The 21,504-nt window shown below is 36.1% G+C and overlaps 2 protein-coding genes across 4 annotated transcripts; both read right to left on the bottom strand.

Annotated features, from left to right (window-relative positions):
* Positions 1 to 4,157: 4,157 nt before the first annotated feature.
* Positions 4,158 to 10,037, bottom strand: LOC103716789 (protein translocase subunit SecA). Of its 3 annotated transcripts, XR_605597.4 has the most exons (6): positions 9,560 to 10,013; positions 9,302 to 9,450; positions 8,928 to 9,089; positions 7,357 to 7,472; positions 4,719 to 4,788; positions 4,158 to 4,618 (listed from the first exon to the last, which is right to left on the bottom strand). XR_605597.4 is itself a non-coding variant. In XM_008804952.4 (5 exons), the coding sequence occupies exons 1-5, from the start codon at positions 9,735 to 9,737 to the stop codon at positions 4,770 to 4,772; spliced, it is 624 nt and encodes a 207-aa protein (XP_008803174.1). In that variant the 5' UTR covers positions 9,738 to 10,012; the 3' UTR covers positions 4,158 to 4,769. The 3 variants fall into 3 exon arrangements, 2 of the variants coding, with proteins under 2 accessions (XP_008803174.1, XP_026664159.1); XM_008804952.4 differs by having other exon boundaries at positions 4,158 to 4,788; positions 9,560 to 10,012; XM_026808358.2 differs by lacking the exon at positions 7,357 to 7,472 and having other exon boundaries at positions 4,158 to 4,788; positions 9,560 to 10,037.
* Positions 10,038 to 11,126: 1,089 nt separating this feature from the next.
* Positions 11,127 to 18,750, bottom strand: LOC103716790. The gene is made up of 4 exons (XM_008804953.4): positions 18,513 to 18,750; positions 18,316 to 18,418; positions 12,638 to 13,027; positions 11,127 to 11,552 (listed from the first exon to the last, which is right to left on the bottom strand). The coding sequence occupies exons 1-4, from the start codon at positions 18,614 to 18,616 to the stop codon at positions 11,424 to 11,426; spliced, it is 726 nt and encodes a 241-aa protein (XP_008803175.1). The 5' UTR covers positions 18,617 to 18,750; the 3' UTR covers positions 11,127 to 11,423.
* Between the last annotated feature and the right edge of the window lie 2,754 nt (positions 18,751 to 21,504).

Below are 21,504 nucleotides of genomic sequence, written 5' to 3' on the forward strand. Positions count from 1 at the left end.
TTTGTTCTCTGAGACTCTGGAACGACAGAATGAAGCGAGAATAAGGGTGCATTTATCTTAGATAATTTGCTCAAAAGGTGGACTAGTGGTTGGAAACGAAACTGATGTTCCTTTGTTCGGCTCGCAACGGGAAACGCGTTCGGGTTTCAAACTAGAATTAAGACGGCCGGCCCGAGGGCAAGGTTGTTAACGCTCGTTATGAATATGGCGGCGACGGTGCTTGAGCTCTTTGTTTGCGTTTGTGCAGATCTGAAGACCTTGGTAGCAACCATCATTATAGATCTTATTTTTATTTCCCCTCCAATTAACGCATCTTTTGTTACATCATAAATGACTTTGAAAGTGTAAGGATACAAAAATGACATCTCCATCTTCGGTTTCGCTGGAGCGGTCGCAAGGTACCAAAGTTCGCACCCTGACTTTTTTCTTTCTCAAGGGAAGGGAGGATCAAGTTCGACTAAAGGCAGTCATAAATCAGCTTAGGGAACCAATAATCTTGAGTGAATCAATAATCTTGGATCCTCTGCAAGATGGGAGTAGAGGGGGGCGGTCAATCAATCATAGCCGGCCATGTATATTGCAATGTCCATGGTTGATCAGCCAATGTGTGTATGACCAAGAGTTTTTTTGGATAATCTTATGGATCCTTGAGATCAGAAACATGATTTTTAGTATTATAGAATGTAAAGCTTGGCATGGCACATCTTAATATTGGACCTCTCCCAACCTACTACTTCGAGGAGGAGAAAAACCTAATGAGGTATTAATGTGGCGTAAATTCGACTAGCCTATTATAGGCTGACATGTGGCATAGCAAGAGACAAATTTGAGTGGTGCTCTCATCTCCGACTGGTTCAGATAAGGAAGGCTAAGAGATAAATTTTTACTTGGTCTCAGACTCTGAAGAGTCCAACCCTAGTGGGATAAGGACTTTCCATTTATAAAAGAGGGCCTAAGGCACCAAATTTGGTCATCGGATTATTATGCACTACTCTTCTCTCTTGTCTGGTGTTCTGCCAAAATCCTATCCAACAATGGTGGAGGCTTCGGGAGCACCAAGCAATCAACTATAGAGGATGGAGTACCAACCTACAGTGGAAAGATGCGGATCTATAAAGAAAAAAAAAGGGAAAAAAGAGGTTGTTGGAGCTAATCCGGCTGGAGGGTATCCTAGACTTAAATCAACTAGGGCTTTGGAGGACAACAGAAAAGGAAAAAGATAGAAAAAAAAATGAAGAGTAGCATAGAATAATCTAATATCCAAACCTTGTACCCTAGGCAATTTTTATAAATTAGAGGATCTTTGTCCCGCTAGGGTTGGACTCTTCAGAGTTCGAATCTAAGTAGAAGACAACATCTTGGCTTGCCTTATCCAAATTAACCTAGGAATGAGAGTCCCACTAAAATTGGCCCCATGCTATGCTACGTGTCAGCCTATGATAGACAGGTATATTGTAGGCCACATTACATATTTTTAGCTTCTTGTAATATTCGGGTCAACCCAATCCGAAGTATTTCCATGAATTTTCTGCATTAGGCATGGTCCAGCCTATATGTTTTTGTTCTCGTGAATCTTGCTAAATTGCACAGTATTATCAATAGGCTCTTGATGGGGAAAGCATCCAGATCGAGCAATCCCACAAAAATGAAATTCAATCTGCATAGAAGGTAACTAAACCCATATATGCTCGCATCAAACAAATTGTAAAACTCATTACCTGCCGTGCTTCTTCTCATAATTTCATTTATACAAAATTTTTATTCATTTATATACAAACTATCTGATAACCTAAATAGAGTACTTTAAAAGTGGCTAAGTTGTTCTCACCCTTAACTAAGCAAGTCATATTCTATGAATAACCTACTCAACCATCTGAAGTGTTTGGGTGGGGCTAGTGGCAAGTTGGGATCCTCAGCTTTGCATATTTTGCACTATAGTGGTGCATGCTTGGATGGACAATATGCTGCCCATATCGAAGATGGATTGCTATTGTCCATCTCTCAACTTCTACCTTTGGGGATGGTAGCTGGGTGAATTTTTTTGCGCTGTCGGATATCCACTACCTATAAAATATATATTGTGAGGAGACCTGAACCCCAAATCTCAAGAACATTTGACCTCTATATTTACCACTAAGCTAAAAAAATTATTTGTATTTAAATTATTCGTCAAATATTTATACCCAATTTTACTTGTTATTATTCCTCCATTCTTCATTTTTTCGTAATTCGGGGTTAGGTACCTGACCTGATCTGGATTACCTGATCCAAATAAAGACCATTGGGCGGGTTCGGGTATTCGATGGATTTACCCTTTTTTGATGGAATAGATTTGGAATTTTTGGGGAAATTGTTAATCGTAATTTGGGAACGGGTTCGGATTGTAGAATTTTAAACGGATTCAGGTATGCGTAAGGCAAATTTACCTGTTGCTATCCCTTTATTTAGCATGTATCCTGTTTGGCATAGTTGAGAGATGGGCCACAGCCACACATCCCTGTGATGGGCGACAAGCCGTTGTCGCTCACCTAAGCTGCCCCATTCTTTGACCTAAGCTCCTCCATTCTTAGACCTAAGCATGCTCCATTCTAAGTGGTGCAAAACATGCACTATATAGGGAACCGAACTCGCTCGTTCCTTCCCTTTTCTTTTTTCCAAAAAGAAGGATACTCTATTACTCTGCCATCCAAACATCCACGTAGAGTGTCAGACAAGCAGTGCAAGCTTCGGGGTAAACTAGCTATATAATAGTTGCAATGAATGAGAGGGTGATGAGAGGATTCCAGGCTATCTCGCTCTCACCATCCAAATCAATGTCTCCATGTACACTCTAGGATCAGGAGAAGAATGACCATAGCATAATATGGTCAAACCTCCTGCTTCCCGTTCTCACGTTTTAACACCAAAAAAACAGAAACCAACGACCGACGCATTGTATAGCCTCTGAATGGTGACTACAAGATAACTCTCTCAAATCCTAATTCCGCTTATTTGAATGTCTAGTCACCGAGTGTGTGTAGCTCAAGCCTGTCACCGATTCCCAGGTCGGCTCTCTGGCTGGAGCCCCACCACCATGTTCATGTTCCTGCCGTTCGCGCATCTACTTCCTGGAACTCGAATTGCGTCATTATGTTCTGGGACAACAGCATTGTGATTTTGTCTTCTCGAGGCTCAATAACGATTGGTGGGCAAGTATCTGGATCTGTAGATCGTGTGGTTAAAGCAACTTCTTTTCTTGTGACATGGGGCTTTTATTGGTTCCTCTTGGTTCAGGGTTTGAAAAACAGAATACGAGCAGCAGGGAGTGGGAAACTTTGAGAAATCCAGGCGACCAAATGCTGTTCCTGGGGAAATAAATTCCTTCTCTGCTATTGCAGTGAAAACAGGTGGTTAGGACGACAAGATCTTACTTTTATCTGCCTAAGGCATTGTATAAGGCCAGCTATAGACCTCCCCTCAGGCAATGCTGCTGGGGTTCAATAAGAACGCAGGCATTTCTATGTAGGAATGGTTAAAAGCGTTTGGCTTGCAACTGGAATCAGAATGGATGACAATAAAAATCAAAATGGCCACATCTCCCATTGTATTTAGTTCAAAATCGAAATTGGAATGAAATTTGAATACTAGAGAAAGAGTAAAAATTAGAATTTAGGAGATTCCTAACTAAATGGTTGGAATGAAAACTATCCATTTCTATTTCTAATCTAGAGTTCAACTCCTCCCAACTAAACATGCCTTAAAAGTTACATTAGATGATGCCTAGTCTCTGATAGAGACCATGCCCTTCTCCCACCACAGAATTAGTTTGGATTGGAGAAGGATATAGGCTCTGTGGGGTGGATAGGGAGATACGGAGCGGCCTTAAGCTCCTCTGGCTGAACAAGGCAAAAAAGAGAGGGAGAGAGAGAGAGAGAGATAACCATGCCCTTTCTTATACCATTGACCGCCAGCTACAGAGACTAGATCCGAACTCATTCAGAACCCAAATGATCTTTTCTTTTCTCTATTTTTTTTTTTAATTTTTGTGCACGTGGGCAGTTTGGAAACCCAACAAGTGCCCAACCGCATTTCCTATCGTTTTCTTTTTCCTTGCCACAAACGAAACTTTGAAAATGAATGCAGAATAATGATACAACTCAAAAAAACACATATCAATATACACTATATCAAATCTTCTTGCAATCAAAATAATGAAACCTTCAAATCCCATATGTCTTCGTATGAATCTAAAAATAAAAGGAAATGGGGAAAAGAACGAACAAACGGTAATTAAACAGATGAAAGACCATGTTGATTAAGAGAAACTACTTGATATTTATGACCTAATCAAGCTTCAACTCTGCAAATTATCCCTCAAGTCAAAGTATAACCACTACATCGATACACCATGGCTTCAATTAAGCACCTCTGAATGTAGAGAAAATGCTCTCTCGCATTTTACTTAGCTTCTGCAATTACAAAATGATGAAGATTGTTGCAGTATCAGTTCTACAGTAGATGATATAATGGTCGGTGCTGTAACTGCCTGTCTCAACCTCCTCCATCAGCCAGAAGTAAATTGCCTTGATTTCAAGAGCATGGTTAACATTTAGAGCATCACTACCCACAGCAATGTCACCTAAAAAACTCAATTACATAAAAATAGAGCTTGACTTTGAACTATGTTCGAATTTGATGTAGTTGCTGCAACAACCACTTCCACAAGTTGTGTATCTTACATAAGTTGAGAGTCTTGGAAAAGAATTTCAGATCCACCAGCTGTTTTCACCTCAAGTCATTCCACAGCACCTGTTCAAAATATACAAGAAGTTTTACAAATGTGGCATGAAGATATACTCACTCATACATTCTTATCTTCTTGAAAAAATTAGTATAAATTCATTGAAGGATCCGACACAAACATCGATATTACAATCTGCCAAATACATTTTCCTGTCACCAACTTCTAAACTGTCAGAGATGGTACATGAAGTAGCATATTCCCATAAACAGCTTAGTATTTGAATGAGTAGAAAAAGAGACAACATTTGCACAATCTGCAAAAAGGCACTGCATCTTGTGATGGTTATCAATTCATTCAAAAACATTAATTGATGCACATACTGTATCTTAGAAGAAGTTTAGGAATAGTAAAGGAGAGATAAAAAGTGATGGCCTAAGCATATCCAGCATGGATCAGAGAGGGAGGCAGCAATATGCATTTCTGATCCAGGAAAGGGTCAAAAAATATGAACCAAGACAATAATAAAGGCACCGTTTCCAAAAATCTGCCCTTGGATAAGCATGGGTGTTAAAGGATCTGTAGAATGAAACCTAATAGGTAGTAAGGCCTCTTCTTCAGGTAAAACTATGATATCAAAGGAAAAAAAAAAGATAAAATTAAAAAGCTCTCAAATTTGACTTCAATTTTGGAAAACCATGAAACTTTGCATCCCATTCTTCATAAGCTGCGATATATTAGCAAACAAAATGGAAATATTCTTTAATATTGAAATTCAGACAGAAAGCAGTAAGTTTTCTGATCAGGTTAAATTAGTACCGCTTCATCCGCTTTAAATCCATAAACTTATATCATGACAATTTAAGGTTCGAAATACATAAACCACAAGTTACATTCATTGTCATTGATGTTGCTACAGAGATATTATTTGAGGTACAAGCATTTCAAAAATCTCTATGAAAATCAATCTATCACAACAAGAATAATTATTCATTAAACTTAGCTACTATTCATCTTCTATAGTTCAAACATTATATCAATTTAAAATCAAACTTGAAACCATGATCTAGAATAACTAAATACTCTCTACAGAAAGAGATAAAGCAATTAAGCAAATATAACCAAACCTTCAACTGATGCCAAATATATATTCTGCGGTATAACTAGTGTTCAGCATGTCTAGAATAAGAAAAAGTTAGCTCCTAGTTCTTCGGTGAACAAATAGATGACCACGCAAGCCTATAAAAGCAGAAGTACAAACCCATTAACAATAAAATTAATTCAATGTTGTAACCTAACGTAAAGATACAGGGTTGCATCATCAAATGCTACAACATGGTCATGCTCTGAAAACAAAGAGGGACTAGATCACTAGAATTCAAGTCACCTGAATTCTACCTAGAGAACTCCACCTGCTCCAGAATCTCATCCCTGCTGCTGCCCGTTCACCCACTTCTTTAGACTCCACATCTTAAAACAAAAATCTTTCTCTTGACTATTTAACTAAATTAATATTATTTTATTTGCACAAAAATTTGCTTTTTTCCCCCAGTCACCATGTTATATTGTTAGTTCAAAACATAAAATAAGTGAGGGACAACATTGATGCTACAAAATCATGGCCAAGAGGTATCACATCATGATCGGTTCCATTGTCATGGATCAGTCATATAAAAGAATGATGAATTTCATGAAGACATATCTAACAGATGAGTGGATGACATGGTGAAGGGTCACTGTGTTGCTATGTGACATGCATATCATGGTAACATGGGTACAAACTTATAGAACAATACAGATACATACCAATGACAACTTAGGGTAACTCTCATAAGAAAACAAATTGGCCTACTATGTATCTTGGGTAAAATGGAGGGTTCAATCAAACAAAGCTGAATACAGCAAGGGAGGATGCAGTTGTGGATGACTACAATGAAGGAGATGCAGAAGGTGCATTAATAGATAAATCAGTGGAGAACTAGATGAAATTATCCTCGACTGCAACAAATATGAAGAGATCCTGGTAATGATTGGCGCTCTAGTTTGCATCAAGAGTCTAGAGAAAGGAGAATATTTTAATCTGACATGGTAGAAGTTATGATAAATGACTTAGCAAAAGTTCATAATGACACCAGGGGTAGCTTTTAACAGGTATTATTCATGAATAAGTACTGCTAAAGTCGACCCTAAATTATTAGGACAAGGCTTCATGGTTATGGTTATCTGATTTTGTTTTAGAACCATCGCAAGCCTTAGGTGAGGTATGAAGGTTTGTTAAATCAAACTGAGGAATATGCAATTCAACACTCGTCAATGGATGTTCCAAATTACTCGTGCGAAGAGGTGGGTCCTACTTGTAGATTGATAGGACAGTCAACGACAAGAACATATATGTTGCAATTGCTCATTTATTGGTTAAACATTGTTTTCTCCAATAAATAATCCGTTATGTCACTTTAAGCACTCACGATGGACCTGCTAGACTGCTCACTATATAGCCAACTTTGTTTCCTAATTTCTGATTGTTTTTAAAACTTTACTGGTTCACCTTATAGAAAAAATAAACTAGAGCATAGTATGGAATTATCAAAAATCAAGTTTTGGAGCTGCATATTAGTAAAGCTATAACTTCAGACCTTTTGTATCTCTTTTTGGATCCACATGGGCAGATAGCATTTCTGCTTATTTCCCTGCTCTTCGCCAAATTAGACTTGCCAACATCGAATGGTGTTGAGCCCATCAATTTTTGCACCTAGAAAACAAGATAAGGCTCATAGTCTTAAAAAAGTGGTACTTTTATTTATATATCAGAAATAAAACTGATTAGGTGACATCAAAAACTATTTACTTATGGCAGAATAATCCAATATATTAGCACATAACACTCGGGAGTAAAAAATCTAGTATGCTATCTAGTGTAAAAATGAAATTCAAGCAGACGGAGTACATCTGAGATTACTATGGGCAAACTGCAAACTTATTGGTAATATAAAGCCTTCTCCAGAAGTACACAATAGCCTCCATGATTACTTGATGCACTCAAGGATCAACCTTAGTAGATACTATAGAATCTTCATTAACTGCATCTCTAAAAACCTAAATTTAAAGACTTAAATTCAAAGAAATAACAAACCATGCCACCTCCCCTCCGACCCCCCCTCTCGAGCATGGAAAAAGGATAAATATGTTATACAACTTGAAAATTCACCGACACATCTTCGAGTAGAAACTGACGGGAATGGTCATCTATGATCTGCTGATTTTAACATCTTATTAAGTAAATCTTCATGTTAGATTTCCGGCCATAATTCAAACTCCAATAAAGAGATTTAATTCCAATCCAAAATGATTATGACAGACTAACAATTTTATAGAGTTCTGTGGAATATTTAGCCAATATTTCTATCTAAATTCAGCTCCAAGACCACAATATGCAGTCAACTACGAAGGCTCCTTACAATTCTTGCACATGGTTAATGATTTTGGATACTAACCCAGCACCAGCTGTTAGACTGATAGGTTGTTTCATCAAATCTGGATAAGATGACACTGCAGTTTCTGCTTTTGATCAGGCTCTGTGGAAGTGCCATATAAAATGATAGGGCATAATTTAATTTAGCAAAATACTTTTCATTCATAATGTAAGAGTAGGAATAGCAATCTTCTTAAACTGGGTGAGTTCTGCAAAGTAGAATATCACAAAGATCAGAGAAAGAACTTGACAGTAAAGAACAAATTTTGTCAATTTCTTTGAGGCTAACCACAGCTAAATAAGAACAAATTTTGCTAGCAGTCCTAATCACTCAATTTATGCAATCGAATTTTTCATTCCTTACTACAGTCTGTGAATAGAGCACTTCAAAATGAAGCCAAATTTTTTATTATTTACAAAAATGAAAAAAATCATAATGGCATGCACCCACATGCGCTTCAAAATAATGATAAAACAGGAATGTACATATTCAATGGTAGAATAATCAATCCATCATTTAACAATAGAACAATAGATGATCTGGTCTCACCTTCCCTTTAATTTTGAATAGGAGTTCTGGCAATATTTCTTAAATTTTGCCAAAAAACAACACAATGGGTAGCTTTTTGAGTCATAATAGAAGATCCAATCCATCATATCATATGATTTGATTCTGGTAGTAACAATAGTTAACATTGCTTCATAAAACATATTAATTAAGGGAAGCAGAAGTACCTCGTTAAAGGTCTTCGGCAATGGCTTTCCATCCTCCTTTAACTTATCTATCTTCTTCTGTGCCTCTTTGGCCCATGTATATTTCGCCAGTACATGTTCAACATCAGCTATCGTGCAATTGCAATGCTTTGTCGCATCATGTTTGTGGCTAGCTTGGAGATTCTGCAAGTGAAACAGCACTTTCAGGTAGTATCTTATAAACAGAACCATATAAAACCTAACAAAACCTAAACTTTTTAAAGAAAAGGCACAAGAACAATCTAGTTCAGTACATTGACATGGAACCAAAGTTCGAAATTACATAGAAATGAGTTCATTTCGTATTTAATTGATAAATCGGCAAAAAAAATTCTTTTCTCAAAAAGAGGACTAACCTCTCCTGTTGGATCGATGGAGCCAAGGTATCGGAGGATGACGGATTGCTTCTTGAACGCTTCGGAGACGGTGGCGCCGCTGCAGCGGCCGGCCTCGAACTTCTTGAAGGAATTCAGCATCCGCGCCTTCTCCATCTGATCGGCGAATTCTACAGCCGCCCCATATCATATCCACGCCACAAATCAAATCAAAAGGTTCTATAATTACAACGACATACACACGCAGAGAGAGAAAGAGAGAGGGAGGGAGGGGCGGACCGATGAGGGAGAAGGAGGAGGACTTGGAATCGGTGGTGGATTTGCCGGTGATGACACCTTTGATCTTGTCGAACCATCCAACACTCTGGAGGCGGGGAGTGGAGGAGATGGATCGAGCGACGCAGAGGCGGATGCGAGAGGAATGGAGAAGAGTCTGAAGCGAGCGTCGAGAGCCCATCTGTCTATCTATCTATCTATCTATCTATCTATCAGCGTGTGTTTCGTCGCGTCTTCTCTCGCCTCTTCAATTTCTTTCTTCTTCGTCTTCGAGTTCTTCTCTGGTTTCGAAATGGAGCGGGGCCCGACCCCCAGTGGCGGCATTGGCTTAGCAGGGTTTTGTCACCTCTTCTACGATTTGAGCCGCAGATTGCATCGCAACCTGTTCCGCCGTAAGCCCCTGTGAGGCCTCGGAAACCAGATTGGGCGTGCACGTTATTTGTTTGGGAGGTCGCGGTTCCGCAGCCGCTTCTTATTTGCACCAGCCGTGGGAGCATGCCATGTAATAGAAATGGTCGATTTGATCCGTGCAGAGCCACTTCGTGCTATGTTTTTAGTGCGAAACTATGGGTATTAGATGCCTATGATGACAAGAAATTAATTAGGAATGGACTACATTTTTCTCCGGCTAAGAAGATATCTATGACTTCTAGATTTAAAATCAATAATTAGTTATTTAAATTAAAAATCTACATGGTTTATATCACTAAAAATATTTAGAAACAAAAAATCTTGTATTTAGATTGTTCTAACCTATGGATTATATAGATACAAAAATAGATAAACTTTATTATATTAGTATGCTAAAATACATGGAAAAAAATATTTGAATTGAAAGTCCACCTCATTATCATGATTTACACATATCAAAATATGCATATATTTAAAATCAAAAGATTTTAATACTCATCTTATAGCAAAACATAATCTAAAATTATTTTAACCATTTATTTTTTGCGTCCACTTGATGATAAATTAGAAACCAGAAAAAATATGTAATTTTTAGTTATTAGATATTTTTAATAATATAAATCATAATCAATTTCGTGGATCTTCTATTGAGGTATCCAATAAATTTAATTTTCAACTTGAGAGGAGCGGAGAACCTCTCATCTCAAGAGTAGAGTAGTCTATCTCTATTAACTATCAATATTTCTTGTAGCTCTTCGACTCCCAGTTGCTAACCAAATATTGGATCCCTTTTCAGTCAATGCTAGAAATGTCAATGAATCACTAATTATAAAATTTGCAAAGCCTTTTTATGGAAAAACTTCTTTCCCTCCATGGGTCAGCTAATCATACTCTAACCATTGCCGTCAATGAATTCCTACTGCACAATTATATATTCTCCATGAAATGGTATTTTCAGAGTCATACAGAAATATCACAAAAGGAAAAGTTTCCTTGGTTGTCATGCAACTTCTGTAGTTCTCAATGACAGCCAGAGGTGCCTCTAACACGGTACAGGCTCAGTGGGCGGCCCAGTGAGGGATTTATGCTTCAGCTATGTTACAGTTCTACGTGAAATATCTGTGCTACTTTCACCATTTTTAAATGACCATACAAGACGTTCAACCAATAAAATTTTCATGTAACCATATCCAAAATGGCTCAAAACATACTGCTCTAACATCCGAGCCCGCAACTATGCTGATGACTATTCCATCACAAGACAAAACAGTTCCATGAAGAGAGTTCTGTCAGTTTAGCGACAGAAAATATGCATTGATAAACGGATCTACTGTCTACTTCTTCAGCATAATTTCATACACTCACATTCTGGTGAGCAAAATCCTTCCGAGAATTTTTCACCTAATGATAGGCCTACAAATCCACATTTTAGTACGATTAACAGTTGCCTGCAAGCTTATCCATATAATGCGCGCCATGGTTCTTGAACACTCCTCGGTTTCTCAATCTCTTTCTGCTGGAGTCCTTCAATGGAGAAGCACAGACCCATATGGTTGGCCAAGAAACGCCCCACCTCATACAATGCCTGGAAATCAAGACACTAAGTTGGTGAAACACAATAAACTAGGGATGCAGACAATAGCCATAATGGTGAATAAGAATTAGAAAAGTAGCAGTTGGGACAGTGCTTACAAGCCCTTTACTACCATGACCACCAATGCTATCATAGATTACTGCAAAATAGGAGTGCGACGTGATTATATGATGTGCAAGCTACAATAAATGGATTCTTCTCCTACATATGCTAGATTGCCAAACAGCAGCTTTTGATGCTATTATACAATGTTCTTAGATAACCAAGTGGATCGCTAGATAATCTTCTTCATAACAGCCCAGTTGAACTTCTCAAAGTGTCAAATTCAATCAGTAATAATCATCGAGATGCAAATAACTATAGAGAATATAACAGAAGGCTAGAGAAATTGAGATCTTTTCTTGTTGTGAACTGTACAGGGGACAGCTTAAGGTTCATTAGAGGTTTCAGAAGCAACATGTCAAAACAAATCAGGATTCTTGCATGTAAAACCCTACAGCTCCTGCAGTGCAAGAAGGGCAATGATTGTGAAGGGACTCCACTATAAATTTTAGTAGCCGGGAATGAAGTATTTATGTTCAGAAGTGGGAAACATTCACTAGTATCGACACAGAAATATTCACACAAAAAAAAAAAAATTGAGCAAAATGTCTTCTAGACAAAAGACTACTAGTCTCCATAAAAAGCAGCAGCAAACGAATCGGCTGAACAAAATCTAAGCAACTTGATATTATAAAAAAAGTTCTAAAAAAATGTTTTTTTTTGTAAAATAAATTATGAATCTTTGATCTTGCTCATTCCCCGATGAACAATATTCTGTGGATACTTTTTCCAGTGTGTCAGACAAGATGCCTTCGAACTGAAATTATGCCCAGCATGATATATTCAAGTCCACAACCATGAAAGAAAATATCTCGACTTTTCTGATCTTGATAATCTATCTACACCAGACTCATTACAAATCAACCTAAATTATGCATATGTCATGCACAGAAACCAAAGGTAATTTAAAAAACTATAGTTGAATTATTCACCAAATCCTAGCATATTTGACTTCAGCAAACCCATCATGATACCTCAAGTTCCTGGTCAGCAGATCTTTTACTTTGGTCTCGAGCACATGATGCAATAAGCACTGTAGGCAGATTTAAGACACGAACCATCTGAAGCAAGCAAGCCAAAGATTCGCAATGAATTTGCAATGATGAAGGAGCGGTGGCAGTTTCAGCAATCATGGACTGAAAAATGTCAGTTGTGCCCTGTATTTCAGCTCCACATAGCATCACCTTCTGCTCAGATGATGCTGGATTCGCCAGTTCTTGATTAACCTTCAGAGCCTTCATGACATATGGAAGGATTATTATAGGCTGATTAGGACTTTCCTCTGAAGAAATAAGTGCCAAAACTTCTTTGACAGCACATGCAGCAATGGGAGGTCCATAATTTGGTAAGAGCAAGATGGACACCTGAAATGATTGAGCAGATACTAGATTACTTTTGCCCACAAAAAAGGGAGCAGTTGGAAACTTGCTACTATGTCAACTCTAAGGCTGCTCATGCACATAAATTTCTAATGGTATCGAAAAAAATGCAATTGATGCAAGTTATCAATGATCAAAGTCGCAATAATTATTGTTCATAATCCTGCCTTTTTTGCAGCAAGTTCCAAAGTTTTATATTCCTAACTCCCAAAATTAAATTGCAATCTAATGTAAATTTTCTTTCCCGCAATTTTCAAAATCTATTCAGTAATCATGACATCTGAATACATTTTTTCCTGCATATCCACCGTATCTAGCACCTTTTCCAATTTCTTTCTTAAACTCATTCCAACTCTTTTGAGAATTTCATGTTAACTCATAAAATTGATCTCTATGGAAGCAACAGTTAAAGGAGTTAGTAGAAACCATAAAAGGGGAAGTTTCTTGGATGGACACTTACTATGGAATTTTTTGGATATGACTTCTTGTTTATGCCACATCCTAATCAATAGTGACAACCTGAAATCCGGTTAGATAGCAGCCACGTGGCAGCACCAAAAGCTGGTAATTATAATGTATGCCCTTGGTAATGGAAGTAGGCTGGGCATTGAGGTCTAATTTAACAGGATGGGCGTAAAGACCACTAACCAAAGTCAAAGAGTATTGGATAGGACTGCTTACATCACATTCCAATTAATGGCACGAAGATCAACTAAGATGAGGAAACATGGCCAGACTTGAGAAAGGTTGAATGATAGTTAAAAGATGGACCAGGAAATGATTGCGCGTAGGCCAATCAAGTTACGACGTGGCGCCATACAAGGTAGGTTGGGTGATGTTAAGAGGCATAGGCTGAGTCTCGAAGACAAGTGATGAAGCATAAGCCAATAGAGGGTACAGTCTACCCAAGAGGCTAAGTGTTGACTTAAAGGCTGATTATGTTCCATGTTATTCATGTAGCTAAATCATCGGCATGATACAGGGTAGAGACCCAAGAGTAGGACATGAGAAGTCAAGAAGTGGAGATGGTTACCATAAGACTAAGATGTGGAAAGTGGAGACAGACAGTTTAGAGAGACTGAAATTGGCCGCGGGAGCTGCCAAGAGAAAATGGCTGAAGTGGCATTAACCAAAGATGACATGTGTCAATATTAGAAAGCCACAATTGACTGACGGTTAAAAAGAAGATATATAAATATTAGAATGTAATTATGAGAAGAGGCCCTTGACTAATGAATGACCAGTAGTTCTATTTTATCCTTTCAGTTATTTTCATTATTTGTATTTATCTTTTAGCTCTTAGTTCCTAGTCCCCTTAGCGTAGCACTGTAGTTACCCTCCTCCTCGAGAAGGTATAGCTTTTCTCGAAAATATGTATGTATAGCTCTCAGGTTTTTAGAACAAAACTTTCATTAGTTAGCATATTTTTAAAGTCATGCCACAAATTGTATTCTTTATTTTCATTATGTCAACCAATTTGAATTATTGCAAACACTTATTTTGTATAGTTGGAAAATTGTAGAGTCCTCATGTGCAATCCAGTCAAGTGTAGCAGTTACTTCTCTCAAGGTGAATTTGTTTAAAGCAGAAACTCACTAGTACTCATAGAAATCTATTATCATATAACCAGCACAAAATTAAACATCTCCAACTTAGTTACTCTTTTTAAATGGTTATATGAGTATCATAAAAAATATTGAGATGCAAACGTAAGGGCAAAAGACAGTATATATTAGGATTTTATTCCCTATACACACATACATATATAGGGATTGTAACCTAGGAATTCATAGGAAATCAAATGAAGTAGAAGAAGAATATACCATGGACAAAAATGAGCCACCCAACCAACCAAAAATGGTAAGATCAACCAAATAATTGGTACGCAATCAAAAAACAACCAAAATCTTACCTCCATTCTCTTGCTTTTTCCTTTTGAAAATCCAACAATTCCTCCCCCTCCAAACCATCTGCCATATAGGCTATAGCAAAAGATATCAACTCTGCTTCATTCCAACTATCCAAATTGTCATAGTTCTAGTTTATATGCTTGTTGGATGGCATGATCCATCAAGCTCATCCACAATGTTTCATTACCCTCCACATTCTTCCCAACACAAAAAAAGTCCTACAATGAATTAATGGTGATGGACACTCACAATCAAGGTTTCAGTTTTACTTTAAGAGATCAGCACATATCGGAATCTCACTCCTACATCTGTGCCTCTTCCTAACACTTCCCATTTTAAATCCGGTATCTTTTATCATTGCTACTACTTAATCAAAACTAAACTTAATTCAGAAACAAGTGCATGGTCCATTCTTTTAGCTGTTGATTTTAAACCTTTTTTCATGTAACTAACTTAAAAGTGATAGTGGAATGAATAAACAATTACTGTATAGTATTAATTATGATTTCATACAGGTGCTTCCTAGATGCTGCACCTAGATGCCATTTTTCTGCGCGCCCCCCCCCCCCCCCCCCTCTCTAGAGAGATAGAGAGAGAGCTTCCCTAGTCTCTACTCTCAGACCAGCCCCAGATTAAGCTAATCACGGTGAGACTTCTGCAAAAACTAATAAAAGACTTGGATATTTGACCTCTATTAGGGTCCATTCCGTTATTTGCACTCCACTGTCTACGAGGATTGTGTAGGACTTCTTCAGGAAATCCAGTTATTTACTTCTTTTCAAGTATCTATTTTTCCAACTTGCTTTGCATTGGGAATACTAAATGAAGCATTCCAACTTGAAGACAACCTTGAACCAATTTGAAATTTGTTAATACTAAATGAAGCATTCCTTCCTGGCCTCACAAACCAAATCTCATCCCATAGGTTCCCCACCTCCCACCCCTCATGCTCCTTCCAAGAAAAATCTTCTCTAATTTGTTGCCTACTCTAGTCAACAAGAACAAATACAGAAACCAAATAAGGCAGAGTATGAGATTTTTTTGCCCCCACCATGGGACAGGAGTTTGCAAGTCCGTTTAGCAGCCCACTTTTCAAAAACTTGTGACCATCATATTCTAATCATGCATACTGAAACTTTTAGAGATAAGATATAACCCTGAATATATAATATAGAAATTGTTCTCACTATGAACTTAAAAAGTGTAGCTCTTATTGAAATGATGGACACATCAAATGCCACACCAACTAGAGTTGTCTCTCTTAGATAACCTCCTAACCAAGTTCCACCCAGAGAACACAGGCAAAAATCCTAAAGAATCCACACCTCTGCACTATAATTAACATGCATCATGAATGTCTATCAGTAATACAACCATGCCAACCAAACAATACAATCATCATACCTTACCCTCAACCTCAAATATTAAAGTAAACATAAGGGAGCATTAGCAAGCACCTACCCAGCAACTTATAGAAGTTATATAACACTGATCAAGAAACATTTTTTTTATATAAAAAAAGGAAACACAAGCCAAACGTTAACTAGCTGAATTTTGGAAAAGCCCATCTTCTAAATCATGTATTTAAGGTGCCCCAATATGTGTTGCCACAGATTTTTGTTCACATCCCTTGCTTTAACACACTCATACAGCACCAGAGAGAAAACCAAAATAAATAAACACTCAGAATTATCTGTAAAGTTTTGTTTGATACCCTCCAGACCCCCTGCCTTGAGGTGGGTCAGATATTGTAAACTTGTTTTGTGGTTCAAACAGTACATCCATGAAGCCCTGGTCAATGACAATCTTCAAAATATTTTTATATTAAAATAAGCAAGCAACCACCATACAGAACCATAGGTGATCGGAGTCGAGTAAAGTCAACCAATGCACACCAGATAATTTTAACTCTTCCGGGAGAAAAACACCCAGAAGGCCAGAATTAAGTCAATGGGGCCATGAGCATAGGTAGAAAGCCATGTGAATCCCTGATCTTGTTAGTAAGTCCCAAAATCACAAATAGGGATCCCCCTATTTTGCTTTTCAGTAAGACACCAAATCATTACAAAATACAAATCAGTGTTTGCTTATTAATTTATTCTCAAATGCCTATTTTCCTCTTTAGTCCTACTCGAGCGAGGCAACAATTTCCCGATCCATGCATAAGCTCAAGTAAGTGAATAAAATGCCTCACAGCATCCAGTAGCCTCACGCATTTTGCTCCAGCAAACAATTAGACTTCCTTGAGCTTCCAATAAATAGAAGAGGGGTTGAAGTTTCAAGCTTGATTTCTGCAACAGTTAGCACTTGCATGATCTCTGACCAAACTCGACATAATCTATGCCAATAAAAACAACCATATACAATCTCCTCCAATAATAAGACCTCCAAATTTCCCATACCATTGATCCTTGTTTTCATGAACTGTCTGGTGAGCCAATGACAACCAATGATTCTGGACCAAATAAATTGCCACGAAATCAAGCAAGCTCATACTTCCATTGCAACTTACAATAAGAACAAATATTTCAAAATGAACATCCTACTTAATCTTGTATATGGTAAGTGATTCTTGAAATGGAGGTTCTGTTCTATAAAAATGCAAATTCAACATATACTTGAAACCAGATGACAAAGGTATGCATTAGGAAGAATTACATGGTCATAGTCTCAAAATAAATATGGCAGACAGGCTGCATGACAGAGGAAACACTTCTTCAACTCATCCAAAGCAATGGAAGACTATTGCAAAGTATTGTCTCTTTATAACAAAAGAACCATGAAACACCTGCAAAATAATTCACAGTAAACATCTCTCATGTTTGTTCCAAAACATACCCTTCAAGGTCTCAGATTCACTTACAGAAGGAACCATATAGCTTCTCAGAAAAGCTCTTCTTTCTATAAATAACCTTTAAATAATTATTCTATAAAATAAATATTTAAAATGTGCCACATTCAAGACAAAGGACCCCAAATTAGACATCATGCATCCAGCATTATTGCGCAGTCGTTCATGAGAAGTCTCACTTAATTAATAATTTCACCAGTACCAATTATAAAATAATTTCAGGATGCACTTCCAAACACGAAATTGTTAAAAAGGAAACATTACTGGATCAAGAATCAAATCTGCCTGGAAGCCAACCAACTAAATTGCTTGCGTGCTAGGAGAATCAAGTAATAGAACCCAAAATTCGATAAGAGGACAAGATCAAATTTAATTAACTAACCCACGGAAATCAGTTTACATCTATAATCACACAAACTATATCATTTAACATATAGTAATTAAACACAGTTCACCGTAAGAACACCAAATTGTAGCTCAAGAGAGACAAAATATACTGAAAATTGACGTGCCTGAGGCGATCCATGGGGGTCTACAAACTCGATCAAATCCCCCGACGCCTTGCGGTCGCCAATGCCGTACTTCTCCAGTGAGAGTTCGAACGAAGAGGTTTCTCTGAAAGATTCGTCAAGAAATCGTGAGAGATCGATCTCATAACACCGTAAATGGGGTTTAGGGTTTGGGATTGGTCCAGGGGATGGATTACGACCTCATAAAATTGGAATCGGGATTCGGGCGGAGGGCGTCGGCGATGGCGGGGCCGAAGCCGTCGGGATCTCGGACGAGAAAGATCACCTTGGGAGCCAGTCTCATGGTTAACTTCCACCGGAAGCCGACGGGTGAGAAACGACGGGAGAAGATTAGAAGAAGCTTCAGGAGCGGGCGGATGAGGGGATGCGGTGCAGTAGTTTTGCTTCGGTTTTCGTTTTAGTGTCGTAAATGAAATATTGAAGCGAATGGTGTTAGATTAACAATTCATATACATGATATATAACAATTGTATAAAAAATATATAAATAATTTTAGAATTTTATGATGTTATAAATATGTTATGTTTTAATATATTGCATATATCAGGGGCTGCAAGTGGATTAAATTATATGAAACCAATTCAAAATCAATACGGTCCAACCTGAGCTAAAGTTATTTGGATTAGATTTAGACTCGAAAATAAGATTCATTTCTATAAATTGCAATTGAAATTCTTCAATTCGAATTTGAACTAGTATGCTATATATTTTGAAACTATAATTGCAAATAAAAATTAGCCTTCTTCTCATGATATAATTGGTCAATGATTTATTTTATTGATTAGTCATGCAGGGCTATCATACAAATTCTATGTAAAATATATTTTGATAATATTTACATGTTGCTTATTATCCAACCTAAAGGGAATTAGATTAGATTTAAATTTATTTTTTTTGAACTCGATTAAAATAAAGATCAGGTATGGGTTGTGCCCATGTTTTGATCCAATCTGACCCATTTGCAGATAAAGCCATATGAATCTAAGCCATTATCATTAATTGATTAAGAACATTTTTAGATAGTTATTATAAAATGGATGCAAAAGCAAATTCTCTACTACTAGACTATGGACTATTGGCCTATGCTCGAGGCCCACATTTTTCTCATACGCTTCCACATAGATTGCTGGACAAGAGATACCACAAAATGATCGATTCTTTTATTTAGAATATGTTATACATAATAATGGAGAGATAAATGAAAATATATGTAATTGAATTAAAGTTAGGTGGATAAAGTGGGGAGTCGCATCAGGAATAATATGTGACAGGTGTATACTTTGGAGACTTGAAGAAAAAATTATAAACATCAAATAGAATTGCAATATTTTCTAGCTTAAAGTGTTGACCAATAAAGAAAGTATATGAAAAGAAATTAACATAGCATAAATGAAAATTATGTTAAAATGGATGCACGGCAAAACGAAAAATAGTGGATTAAAAAGTGAATACATTAAAGTAGCTATAGGTATTGTGCAAATTAAAGATAATATAATAAAAAATCGATTGGGATCGTATGGGTATATATTAAGAAGATTCAAGAAGGCTACAAAGAGGTTCTTTAATTTAGGTTGACGGTTTATAAGTAAAGGAAGATCTAAATTAATATTGATGGAGGTTATGAGAAAAAATATGGAAGATCTTAAAAAAATATGAGAGCTTGTCCTAGATAGAAATACTTAGTGAATGAAAACATATAAAACCGACTACAAATAATTAAGGCCCTGTTTGGGGGAGCTTTTGGAGGGCCAAAAAGCACTTTCTGGCCCTCCAAAAGTACTTTTAGATGAAAAATTGTGTTTGGTAAATTTTTCGAAAAGCTGTTTCAGCTTTTGCGGAAAGCTAAAAACAGCTTTTGGGAGGAAGCTCCAATTTGGAGTTTTTGGGAGGAAGTTGTTTCAGCTTTTTCGGAAAGCTATATTTTTGACAAAAATGCCCATATTAAAATAACATAATTACATAGTTTGTCCCTTTATATACCTAAAAATCTGCTGAAGCCAAGAACTTTAGCCGTCAGACTCCCTTCTGTAAGAAAAAGTATTTTTCTTTTCAATTTTTGTATGCATCTCTTGAACCACATTTTAGAAGAAAAAAATTTTAATCCTTTTCCATACCTTCCAAAATCAATCTATTGTTTTTTTTTTTTTATCATCAACTTCGCGGCCCACGCTGAGGTCCTCCTCGAGCGTGGACCACGAAGAAGAGCCCCTGGACTGCGTAAAATTATTTTATGGGAAATTATGGGAAATTATTATGGAAAATTATTTTATACTAATAATTATAATATTTAATATCTTTATTTTTGTATTATACTATAAATATAATATCATATTATATTATATCATAATACATTAATATGTTATGTTAAATAATTTAATATTATGTTATATTATGGAAAATTAATTTATACTAATAATTATAATATTTTATATCTTTATTTTTGTATTATACTATAAATATAATATCATATTATATTATATCATAATACATTAATATGTTATGTTAAATAATTTAATATTATGTTATATTATGGAAAATTAATTTATACTAATAATTATAATATTTTATACCTTTATTATTGTATTATACTATAAATATCATATTATATTACATTACATTATAATACATTAATATGTTATTTTAAATAATTTAATATTATGTTATATTATGGAAAATTAATTTATAATAATAATTATAATATTTTATATCTTTATATATTGTATTATACTATAAATATTGTATTATATTACATTACATTATAATACATTAATATGTTATTTTAAATAATTTAATATTATGTTATATTATGAGAAATTAATTATACTAATAATTATAATATTTTATACTTTTATTATTGTTTTATATTATAAATATAATATATATTACATTATATCATAATACATTAATATGTTATGTTAAATAATTTAATATTATGTTATATTACCAAATATTAATTTACTCTAATAATTATATTACTATTATGCTATATTAACATAATATTATTTTATATTACAATAATATTATACTATATCGTATATTTATGTATTAATTTATATTATGTTTTATTATGTTCTGTTGTATAATACTATGCAATGTCCTTTATGGTAATTTTGTCCTACAAAAGTACTTTCTTAGTTTGTTTACCAAATATAAAACAAAGTACCGCAGCAC

The sequence above is a fragment of the Phoenix dactylifera genome, chromosome 1 (assembly GCF_009389715.1).
Source record: "Phoenix dactylifera cultivar Barhee BC4 chromosome 1, palm_55x_up_171113_PBpolish2nd_filt_p, whole genome shotgun sequence".
Taxonomy (NCBI): Eukaryota; Viridiplantae; Streptophyta; class Magnoliopsida; order Arecales; family Arecaceae; genus Phoenix; species Phoenix dactylifera.